The sequence below is a fragment of the Tachysurus fulvidraco genome, chromosome 19, assembly GCF_022655615.1.
Source record: "Tachysurus fulvidraco isolate hzauxx_2018 chromosome 19, HZAU_PFXX_2.0, whole genome shotgun sequence".
Taxonomy (NCBI): Eukaryota; Metazoa; Chordata; class Actinopteri; order Siluriformes; family Bagridae; genus Tachysurus; species Tachysurus fulvidraco.
Window position 1 is genome coordinate 2,184,336 of NC_062536.1, and position 11,473 is coordinate 2,195,808.

The following is an 11,473-nucleotide window of genomic DNA, read 5'->3' on the forward strand; positions in this document are numbered from 1 at the left end:
ATAAATCTTTATATAAATCTATTTCAATTTTAAATAAATTGTTCTGGAGCTTTTTTATTTATTGTTATTTATTGGAACAGTTTAACAGCACTTATTTTATTTGAGAGAGTATTGTTTTTAGTTATTTTGTTGCACATTTAAATATTATATTCAAGATTTTGGTACTTGAAAGTTTTATGGTTCAAGGTTCTTTATGCACTATGTATGTTTATGCTCCTGAAATAAAAATTCAGAAAGATGTGATGCATTGTTTTTGTTAATATAACTCATATACAGTCTCTTTAAGGGTATGATTAAGTATTTGCCATTGTCTAATCTTTATTAAGCAAACAAAAATCACAATTTAAACAATGAATCGCAATAGCTACAGAATCGCAATATGTATTGAATACATATTACTTTTGAATCGGCACAAAAGTATCGGGATAGTATTGAATCGCCAGATTAGTAAATCGTCCCAGCCCTACTAAATACCCCAAAAAGATATGAAATAGATTGAATGTACTGAGTGATTAGGGACGATGACCACAGAAGAGCCCTTATCTTATCTTACCTGTGATGGACAGCCCCAATGTCATGGGAACCCTGAGAATGTATGAGAATAAAGTGTGGGAATCTGACAGCCACATACAGGACTGGACATGGTACCAAACCTCTTGATTGGACAATGTCTTCAGCAGGTGTAGGTCACTTACTAGTCCTAGTGGACTTGAGCATTGAAAAGAAAACTCGTGGTTATTGTGTGCGTTTGTACCAAAAGCATTTAGAATTATTCTGCTGTTTTGCCAAATAGTGGGGCAGGTAGTGGGGCAGGTCCTAATGTCCCTGGGAGACAACGATTGTGGTCCTGAGGAACAGATCAGGTCAGAGGCAGCAGGGACACAGAGACTATAAGAGATGAACTCTCCCTGTTGGCTAGGAAACGAGCGCAGGACAAGATGGCAGAAGAGAGAAACCACCCTTCTTATAGCAGAAGTATAGATCAAATGAGAATAAGATTCATACACAAAGTAAACAATCATCTAATATTTGGGTTTTATTGTGGTTTAGATTTTATACAAATAAGGTTTTATAAAAAACAACAAAAAAAACACGTCCTTCTGGACATGTGCCATCCATCATCTGGTAGCTTTACCGTTCTCATGGACATCTTTCCTAAAAACAAAAACAAAAAAGAAGCTAAATCAATCCCAAACAGAAACAGGACGAGGAAGAGGAAGAGGACGAGGACGAGGAAGAGGACTAACCCATTCTCATCTTTCAGGTGCTGGTACAGTTCTGCCTTGTTACTGATGGAGTTCAGCCTTCCAGAAAACTCCGGGTGCTTTCGGGAGTTGGCCTGAGTGATTCTACTGGTCCAAAGGCTGAGTAAGGAGACAGGGCCTGGAACAAAGGAACACGTTACTAATTAAGAGTCAGCCACATGGACGTAGCGCCTCCACCTTCTGTGGAGAACAGGCTGATGTTACCTTTGGATTTCTCTGGGGGCTGCAGGTCCTCTAAAGTGAGTCTGGGCTTTTTATTGAATGGTTCTGGAGAATCTGGAGAGTCCTTAATAACCCCAGCCTCACTTTCATTCTCTTTCTCTCGCTCCATCGCTCCTTTCAGTCTGAAGAAACAATGCAAACGTGCAAAACACAGAAGATGACGGAGGTGTTAATATGATTTTACAGCCCCACAAATCTGAGCACAAACATTTACAGTAGATCTCTGTATGTGAAAATGGACTGAGGTAAAGTCCTAAGTGAAGGAACGTATTTCAGTAGCTGATGTGACCTCTCACCGTTATGACAGACAGAAATAATACATTTTTCAAACCTTTCCGTGTCTGGAGTCCAAACTTTTTCCTCCGAGTCTTTCCCATTCTTCTCCGTTTTATCCTCCTTGTCCTCCCTCTTCCGTCCCCGTTTTTTCCTCTCTTCCTCCTCCGGAGGTTTGCTCCGGCAGGCGCTGATGCACTCGAGGACCTGCTGGTGTCTCTCACTGGTCTCCACATGTGCCTTAACCAGCGTCTCCAACTCGTTCCACATGATGCGGTACTGCTCGTCTCTACAGCGTACACAAAGCCAGAAGTGACACGATGCTATACTCACTGTCAACATGTGGGATCTGCAATCTGTCAGACTGCAAGCTGCAAATAATGAGTGAATAAGAGCTGTTGTGTGGTCGTCACCGTTTGGGCCCTTTGCCCCTGGAGCCCACAGTGGAGATGGGTAAAGGGTCATTCTTCCTCTCCATATCCACCAAGTTGTACACGGTCTTCTGACACGTAAGGACGTCGTCCTCGGTCAGCGTGTCCTTCACTATCAGGTTTGCTAAGGGAACCACCTGAGGCAGTGGGACAGAAATCAGACCTTTCAGTTCAGATCCATTATGTTTTTGGTCTAACTGAAACAAACTCGTAGTGAAGGAGCGACAGCACACGACTCACCGCCTGCATGTTGAATATAGTGGTTTGGGAAATAATCATGGGCCAGTAACGCGTGTGGCGCTCCAGCTGGGCCTTTGCTCGTTCAATCGGTGCTCTGCCTGCAGCGTCCACCAGCACGTGGGGGAACGTAGTGAGGCGATTCTCCCTCATAAACTCCCCAAAGTCCTAGAGAAAGTACAAAGCCCACGCATCAGACACAAACAACCAGCTGACTGTAGTCTGAGACACATTACTGTGATGAGGTCGTAAGGACAGACGTACGGTGATGCGGTAGTCTGTAACACGTCCTCCGCAGCCCTCGCTGATGGACGGAGGATCCTCCAGCGTGGAGCGGGTGCTGTTCAGCATGTGCAGGAAAATCTCCCCTCCGTGGCAGCTCAGCATGTGACTGATGACCTTGGAGCCGGCTTTACGGGGTTGCTCTAACAGAACCGAGCGGCCTGAAAGGACACGAAAGGAACCGTTACGGATGATTTTCTGTGTCCTGCTCAAAGTTGTCCTGCTTGCTGAGAGCGAGGGACTGGAACCTACCGTTTAACAGGAAGTTAGTGAGACAGGAGGAGGGTCTACTGTTGACTTCCACAGGAGAGATGCGATACGCTCCTGTGCAGTAATGTAGCTCTGGAACCCAGTACAGACACAGCAGGGTAATGTATACAGATGTGTGTGTGTGTACACACGCCGTAGTGTCTCAGTACAGGTCATAAAGCTCCGCATACACACTCACCTACGCTGTTGGTGCGAGGAGTGCACCATTTCAGTGTCACAGTTTCTTTAATAGTGCTGTCCTTACTGCTGCCTCCCGTGTGCAGGTCCCCTGTAGATAAACATGCCGAATGTCATGGCCTATGTAGGGTGAATGTCATGGCCTATGTAGGGTGAATGTCATGGACTATGTAGGGTGAATGTCATGGCCTATGTAGGGTGAATGTCATGGACTATGTAGGGTGAATGTCATGGACAATGTAGGGTGAATGTCATGGACAATGTAGGGTGAATGTCATGCACTATGTAGGGTGAATGTCATGGACTATGAAGGGTGAATGTCATGGACTATGAAGGGTGAATGTCATGGACTATGTAGGGTGAATGTCATGGACTATGAAGGGTGAATGTCATGGACAATGTAGGGTGAATGTCATGGACTATGTAGGGTGAATGTCATGGACTATGTAGGGTGAATGTCATGGACTATGAAGGGTGAATGTCATGGACTATATAGGGTGAATGTCATGGACTATGAAGGGTGAATGTCATGGACAATGTAGGGTGAATGTCATGGACTATGTAGGGTGAATGTCATGGACTATGAAGGGTGAATGTCATGGACTATGAAGGGTGAATGTCATGGACTATGAAGGGTGAATGTCATGGACAATGTAGGGTGAATGTCATGGACTATGTAGGGTGAATGTCATGGACTATGTAGGGTGAATGTCATGGACTATGTAGGGTGAATGTCATGGACTATGAAGGGTGAATGTCATGGACTATGAAGGGTGAATGTCATGGACTATGTAGGGTGAATGTCATGGACTATGAAGGGTGAATGTCATGGACTATGAAGGGTGAATGTCATGGACTATGAAGGGTGAATGTCATGGACTATATAGGGTGAATGTCATGGCCTATGTAGGGTGAATGTCATGGACTATGTAGGGTCACTGTACACTACCAGGGACACCTGAAACAAGGCCACGTACCATTCTTGAACTCCATATGAGCATCTCGATGGTGCAGAAGCTCTACGTCGTAGTTAGCCGAGGTGTTGGCGTGCTGTTCCTCCTTCATGTAGTGAGAAGACACACGGACACAAACAGTCAAGTTTCACCAGAAAAACAGAAAGAAAACGATAGAAAGTGAAAGAGGAGAAGACAAGAAAAAAAAGAGGACAGACTAAAACTCCACACAGCACAAGGAACAAGAGCACTACATGGCATCTGGGGAGAAGATCACCTAGAAGGTGAGAGTTGAGGTGAGGTTTCAGAACGAGCTTCCGCTTTCATCCAGCATCTCTAATCACATGACTAGACTCGCACTCCTTCACCACTGCCATGTTTTCAGCATGCTCGTTAACTGCTATGTGCTTTGATGCCATGAGAGAATTGATTTTTTTGGTTTCCTTTCTCTAACCTGGGCCACATTTTCTTTTCCAGATTTCACCGAGAACCTCAAGTTTCACCTAATGTTCACCTCAGTTAGATTAAATTATACTCCAACAGTCATCAATAGATATGGTACAGGTTTGGGGGACGTGTCCAATTTAATCGGGGAATCTATTTTTAATCCATCTGTCCATTGCTGTGGAGCCGATAATTACGTTCGGTCCACCAGACCCCATGCCCTTTACTATGTAGAGGACACGTGGCGAATCGCTTCATCGTGTGATCCATGACCTGTGGGACTATATTTCTGTGCAGGATGGAATAAAGGTAGAAGGAAGAATGTTAGGCGGTATTAGAGTATAACCTCCCACTCTTCCTGTTCGGTAATGACCAGACGAGACTGATTCAGGTAAAAGTTGTATGACTGAGGGAGGCATGCACCCTGGGGTTCTGAGATTAGGTACTGACCTGAACACTGACATTTAATGTAGGCTAGTAAAACAAACACAAAATACACCATGAACAACAGCAGTCAGTCAGGACAAAAACACACACATGAAAACAGTCATGGGTTCAGATTGGACAACAAAAACCTTCATGGAGAATAAACACACGAGGCTTTAGTACAGATTTGTCTCCTACTGTCCTACATGTAGGTGTGTGTATATATACTGTAGCTATTCAGGGCTTTTCTTCAGGACTCTCTACAAGGTTTGCACACCTGGATGTCCTCAAGTCTTCCTGTCAGAACCCATTAACAATAATCAGACTGGAGGAGGACTCTGAGAACCTCCTATCTTCTGGTCAGTTGGGCCACTCAGTGAGACGTGTCCTGAGGCCACTCCAGGGTTCTTCTGGTTGTAGCTTTCTGGAGAACATCAAGCTCAGTTTGAATTTGAGTGGAGACTGAAGCAGATCTCTGTCTCTCCATCCATCATGCTTTAGCATTGGACGTGCTAAAGATCTTACCAATAAGTGCTCACCATATGGCATTTAGGTCAGAAGCTCCTTCCATTTACTCTGATTAATGGAGTATCTCTGAGATTGTTGTCCTTCTCACATCTCTGTAGGGAAATCTGAAGCTCTGGGTTTAATCCCTGAAGAAAAGACCTTCTAGCCCATTTCCAAACGTCCTACCTTCTTACCACTGATGCAGGTCAGTGCTCCTGTGACCACGCTAAGCCTTAGCTATTCATTTCCTCCCAAAGCCCAGATCCATGTCTAATCACAACTAAGAGTTCCTTGGACTTCATGCCTGAGTTTTGCTTCTGACCTACAAACAGGAAGCACCTGAGCTCACTGAAGAGAAAAGTGTGTGTGTGTGTGTGTGTGTGTGTGTGTGTGGTTATCTAAAGATGTCAGACCTAATATAGGGGTTATTAAACCAGTTTGTAAACAATCTGCCTTGCCTCAGCTGGGACACCCCTCCAGCAATATGGTGGTGGTGTGGGGTTGTTTTTCAGGGGTCGGGCTTGGCCCTTCTTCCTGCTGCTTCTGCACAACCTTTTAGTCGTCACGGTCCCTTACTGAGCTCACACAGGGACTCGGTCCATATCGGAGACATTAACATAAAATCCAGGCAGGCCAAGTGTTCTCAGCACTCGGTGAGGTGAAGACCAGGGTTTATAAACCCAGTGAGTAGACTAGACCATTGCTGATGGGTGAATGTAGCTCGTGTAGGAGTTGAGGATCTTACCTTCATGGGGATGTTAGTGATTGTGGTTGATGCCAAGTCAAAGTGCTGCTGCACCAGCATGTTCAGTTTGGAGGCTAGGTGCCTCCCAGCACGGACACTGTGCACCTCACTGCTTAGCACAGATGTCATCTAATAAACATTACAGTTCAACAATGAGGACAGTCGTTTCGATTCGTTAACCAGGAGCTTGAATCAAATGAAGCTTATGAAAAGTGTTCTGGCATGATGATCTGAAGCAGATACTACACTGACTCTCTAAATAACGAACAAAACCACTAACCTCTTTCTTCTGCCGGTCTGAAACTAAGGTGTCATCTCCTTGAGGGTAAACATGGACCAGAACAAGCTCACACTGCTGAATTGGCATTAGTCTGCACAAAAGACGCGGTACAGCGTGACGGCAGGGAACCTTTTACATTTGCATAGTAAAATGATTACACGGTGCTACCAACGAGGGGATACACACCTGTCTGAGCCAGCAGCTAGCTTGTTCTGTTCCTGAATGGTTTCTAGCACATAGTCCTCCAGCATCCGTACGTGTGTGTCGCTGAGAAGAACACAGTCTGTTTAGACATGCACAGGAATCCCCATCTTATGGTTAGACACCTAATCTCTCTGATCTGTTATTGCTGAGCTCTTGTAGCTGTTACCTTTCAACAGGATTCCTCATGAAGCTTTGCTCAACACAATGACTGCTTAATAACTGTACACAGTGTCCAACCCCCTGATTGGTCCTCTGGTTTGTTTACCTTTTCGCATTAGTGAGGCAGATGATGCGCCCCCTGTTGGACACTCTATGCGCCACGTCTACGAGAGCAGTCCGAGCCTCGTGCTGGTACGCCGTGATCTTGCAGAGGGACTCCACTGCTGCCACCAGGCCATGTAAAATACTGCAGCATTCTGGGTCCTCGTGTGGATTGGGAGGCCCTACAGCTGCCAGGGCAGACATTAACTACACAGAGACAACATACAGCTGTATGAGGAATATACGCATAACATTGAATAAAATGGCTGACATTATGTATCGCAAGCCAAGACCTCGGCATTACCTCTTGAACGCTCTGGTCTTCCTCTCTCCAAGTATTCAAAATGTGACATTCTGAATCACTAACAATGTAGTTTATCTGTTTAACACACACACACACACACACACACACACACACACACACACACAAACACAAACACAGAGAGAGAGAGCTATAAATCAGACCTGCTCACACCATCCTGACACTGAATTATTGTGGTTATCTTACGAGTTTTCTGGAGGGGTAGATGTCGTAGAGAATACGGCAGTACTCCATGGAGCACTCCACCGCACATGTCCAGAGAGATTTGGAGACTGGAGCCAAAGGGATCATGCCCTGTGATCGGCTTTTGGTCAGCATGTCACACTCGATCTGCTGCCTGCTGGACTCGGCCATGTAGGGGCAGTGATCCACCACAAACACGGTCTTGTGAGCGACTGAGAACATCTTCATCCTGCAGGGATCCCAGGATGGTGACCTGTACACATTAGCAGTGTTGAGTGACAGTTAAGAGCACAGGAGAAGTAAAGCGTAACACAGCGTTGTTGCCTCAAAGCTCTGAGACGTGATCCTCAGCTTCTGGATGTTCTCATCCTCTCTGTGTGGGTCTCCTACATCCCCTAACCCGATACTGTCAGGTGGTCCTGGCACCAGAAGGTGTGTATGACTGAAATCCTCCCTAATATAACTTGTGGATGTTCTCATCCTCTCTGTGTGGGTCTCCTACATCCCCTAACCCGATACTGTCAGGTGGTCCCGGCACCAGAAGGTGTGTATGACTGAAATCCTGGACAGAGAGCTAGCCGCGCGCGCGCACACTTAGCCTACAGCTAGCTTCTCACACCAAAACGCAGTAGTTTTAGAGTTTCGTCTCGTGTTTAAACCCAAAATGTTTGCAGTTTCGGTGTAAATGTGTTGTGAAAACCTACCGTCCGATGTGTGTGATGTAAAAGTCCCCTTGTGTAGCCACAAGGCCCCGGGCTAGTGTACAGGCCGGTTAGCCATGAGCGCACTAGCCTAGCATAACACCACAGACCACCTCACACACACACACACACCTCACACACACACACACACCTCACACACACACCTCACACACACACACACACACACACTAACACTACAGTCTCTCCTACTGCTGCTGTCTGCGCTTATAATAACAACATCAACACTACATAAAGCTCATCGCCATGGAAACGTTAACACTACACAGTAGATTATGGTCATATAATGGACGCACAATCAAAACATTCCGTACAAACACAAAGAAGACTGCTAATAGTTCCGGCCTTGTGTCTCTTAGTTCCAGTGAAGGGTGCACATACTTTTGGTCATGTAGCGTTTACATGTACAGTACTCATAGTTTACTACATAGCGTCTAGTTTATGTTGTTTTCTAATGTAATGAGACATTTTTACTCTATTTTAACGATAAACAATAAAGGTAACTCGGTTTTATTTACAATAATCTTTCAGTTGTTTTTTTCCTGTGAGAAACAGCCGCAATTCTGTGTTTAATAGCGATTATTTTATATTTTATATGCGATTTATTGGTGTATATTTTATATGTGATTTATTTTTTTTACACACACACACACACACACACACACACACACACACACACACACACACGACGTTATAGCTCTGACCACTAGGGGGCGCTAGTGTGTAGAATTCTCACTTCCAGGGGAAGTCGAATGCAGCACGTAATGAGGAAGAGAAAACCGTGCGAAAGGTCACCTTTCACATTGTACTATAAAATCAGCCCTTTCTATAGTGACACAACAGAAGCCATGAGATATAATTGGAGTTATGAAGATACTTTAATGAACATAAAAGCTGTGATTATTGCCCTGGACTGATTTCTCCATTCATTTCCTCCTATATAGTTGTCACGTGATCTGTCACGTGTGTCTTACTGGAGATGCCAGAATGGATGGAGGAGGGACACCATCACCGTGCTGCAGGTCTGGTCACGAAGGCTTTCATGGCAGCATCAAGAACTCCACCCAGGACTTTGTAGTGACTGAGATAGATGTTCATGGGCAACTTGTGAACAGCCCAGAAGCTCTCGAGGAACCTGTGAAGTTCAAGCATGATGCTGAGGTCAGAGATTGTCCTCACAGAGACAAACTCCTGACAGAGGAAACACCTCCTGATGTTGACTTGAGTGGTGGTGAAGCTTTCAGACAGGACTCTTTTGACCTGAGTGTAATTCTGAGCTGCTCGGTAAATAAGAGCTTGGAGCAGTTCGCCAGCGAGGTCCAGGGTTGTCATGAGGTGCAGAAGAACTTAGAAATGTCCCTCGGAGCCTTTCCAGACAAACCACAGCGAGCCATTGTGCACAGCGCAGTAAAGTACAATTACCCTTTTCTCATGACGGTCACCAACCGTGACGAGATCCTGGTCAGAGAGGACCCAGACTTCAGAGAACTCTCACATCTAGTATCCGTGCAAGAAGCGGAGGATTTCTTCAGGTATAAAGATGCCAAAGTTCCTGGCTCCACATTCAGCTTCTTGCCTGATGACATCAAGGAGCACCGGACGTCTGTACACCATTTTGTGAGCAGAAAGTTTGGAAAGCTGATGGAGACGAAGAGCTTCGTGACTCATGGAGGAACTGCTATAACAGTGAGGCTAAGAGAGCGAGGGGGACCGGCCAGGAAGAGGACGGCAGCAGATCGGGAGGAGAAGGATATCTACACAGGTAAAGAGAACAGGAACGAGTCACAGTTCTTTTGCTCATGATCTCACTGTTTTTTTAAGGTATTAACCGTGTCTGTCTTTGTAATGAATAAGGTTTCACCCTAAGAAAAGAAAACCTCGAGACCTTAGAGGCCATCAGCTATATGGCAGCAGTTCTTGGAGTTCTTCCATCTGATTTCTCCTACGCTGGCATCAAAGACAAGCGAGCCATCACCTATCAGTCCATGGTTGTAAAGAAGATCTCTCCAGAACGGTAATGCCCCTCTTGCCCAATACAATAAGTTACTATTATTTACATATCTGAAGTGAATCTGGTGATTGCAGATGTGTCTGCTATCTGACAGGCTGCTGGAGAAGGCCTACATGTTTGAGAGGAAAGGAATACAAGTGTCTAAAGTCTACCTGGTATCCGAACCCCTTCGGCTCGGAAGGCTAGCAGGCAACCGCTTTGACCTTGTTGTCCGGGACCTGAAGCCCCACCAATGTAGTTCAGCAGATCTAGAAAGTCTTGTGAAAGAGGCAGTGGAGAACGTAAAGGTGAACCGGAGACTGAGATCATAATCCCATGATGCTGTAAGAAAATGTTTGATTTTCAATATTTGAAACTATTATAAAATCATTTTAAACACCATCTTGCAGACTCGAGGGTTTGTGAATTATTATGGACCACAGAGGTTTGGGCCTTGCCAGAAGGTTCAAGCAGACCAAGTGGGACTTGCGCTCCTGAAAGAGGACACGGTAACCACTACTCAGTTAGCATCAACACACCCGTGTTAATGAGAGGCTCTTTTATGGTTCAGAGTCTACCACATCTTCTTAGAATGCTGCCACCAACATCACTGGGGAAGTTCTGGATGGTTTTTATTTATGGTTAGAAAGGGCTTCTGCCTCATAGCCCAGATGTATAGAATATGTAATAAACTACTCTACATAATGTACACAATTTCTCTACATCCTGGTAATGTCTGTGTCTCCTTCAGAATACAGCTCTCAGGTTGTTTCTGAGTCCAGAGGAAGGTGATGACCTCGAAAATAAAGCCAAGCAACATTTCCATCAGACAGGTAATAACGTGCTGGCACTGGTTTTACACTGAGGTACACGCTACATGGTTTGTTTACATTAGATAAGTCCACACCCCTTTGTGATTTACCCCCGTACTGTGGGTAACTTCTTCAGGGAACGCCAAAGAAAGCCTGGCTCTGATGCCCCCACACAAGGCCAGAGAGAGGCTGATGCTACGAGCTCTGCACCGCTACGGCAGCGGCCCCGAAGGCAGCAGTAACGCCTGGCTCAGCCTGCCGCATGGGATGAGGGTCTTTTACCTCCACGCCTACTGCAGTCGTGTGTGGAATGAAGCAGCATGCTTCAGGCTGCGGACACTAGGGGTGAGACCTGTACAGGGAGACCTGGTCTTAGCTGTGGCAGAAGCAGCAGAGGAAGAGACCCATGCATCACAGGTGAGAGAAGTTTAACCTGGGGAAAAGATTTGGCAGAGCGGATCATTGTGACC

General features: G+C 45.6%; 2 protein-coding genes across 4 annotated transcripts in view; one reads left to right on the forward strand and one right to left on the reverse strand.

Moving 5' to 3' along the window:
- Positions 1-1,021: 1,021 nt before the first annotated feature.
- On the reverse strand, positions 1,022-7,710 carry ints13 (integrator complex subunit 13). Of its 3 annotated transcripts, none has more exons than XM_027179181.2 (16): positions 7,486-7,710; positions 7,282-7,356; positions 6,982-7,184; positions 6,699-6,779; positions 6,513-6,603; positions 6,233-6,361; positions 4,135-4,216; positions 3,159-3,248; positions 2,963-3,052; positions 2,693-2,871; positions 2,432-2,596; positions 2,174-2,328; positions 1,819-2,049; positions 1,470-1,609; positions 1,248-1,383; positions 1,022-1,155 (listed from the first exon to the last, which is right to left on the reverse strand). In XM_027179181.2, the coding sequence occupies exons 1-16, from the start codon at positions 7,708-7,710 to the stop codon at positions 1,119-1,121; spliced, it is 2,109 nt and encodes a 702-aa protein (XP_027034982.1). In that variant the 3' UTR covers positions 1,022-1,118. The 3 variants fall into 3 exon arrangements, with proteins under 3 accessions (XP_027034982.1, XP_027034981.1, XP_027034983.1); XM_027179180.2 differs by having other exon boundaries at positions 4,135-4,219; XM_027179182.2 differs by lacking the exon at positions 6,233-6,361.
- Positions 7,711-7,733: 23 nt separating this feature from the next.
- The window catches only part of pus7l (pseudouridine synthase 7 like), a 4,491-nt gene continuing 751 nt past the window's right edge, over positions 7,734-11,473 (forward strand). Inside the window, exons 1-7 of the mRNA XM_027179183.2 lie at positions 7,734-8,026; positions 9,146-9,963; positions 10,056-10,215; positions 10,307-10,499; positions 10,602-10,700; positions 10,943-11,024; positions 11,140-11,420. Of these exons, the coding sequence (XP_027034984.2) occupies positions 7,953-8,026; positions 9,146-9,963; positions 10,056-10,215; positions 10,307-10,499; positions 10,602-10,700; positions 10,943-11,024; positions 11,140-11,420 (1,707 nt within the window). The 5' untranslated portion in view covers positions 7,734-7,952. The remainder of the gene's footprint in view (positions 8,027-9,145; positions 9,964-10,055; positions 10,216-10,306; positions 10,500-10,601; positions 10,701-10,942; positions 11,025-11,139; positions 11,421-11,473) is intronic.

Excerpts from the sequence above, each read along its gene's own strand:
- ints13 (XM_027179180.2), bottom strand. The coding sequence starts at position 7,710 with ATGAAGATGTTCTCAGTCGCTCACAAGACCGTGTTTGTGGTGGATCAC. Across the intron at positions 7,185-7,281 it reads AAGACCAGAGCGTTCAAGAG|TTAATGTCTGCCCTGGCAGC; the intron begins GTAATGCCGAGG and ends GTCTCTGTGTAG. Across the intron at positions 3,053-3,158 it reads TCCTCGCACCAACAGCGTAG|AGCTACATTACTGCACAGGA; the intron begins GTGAGTGTGTAT and ends ACTGGGTTCCAG.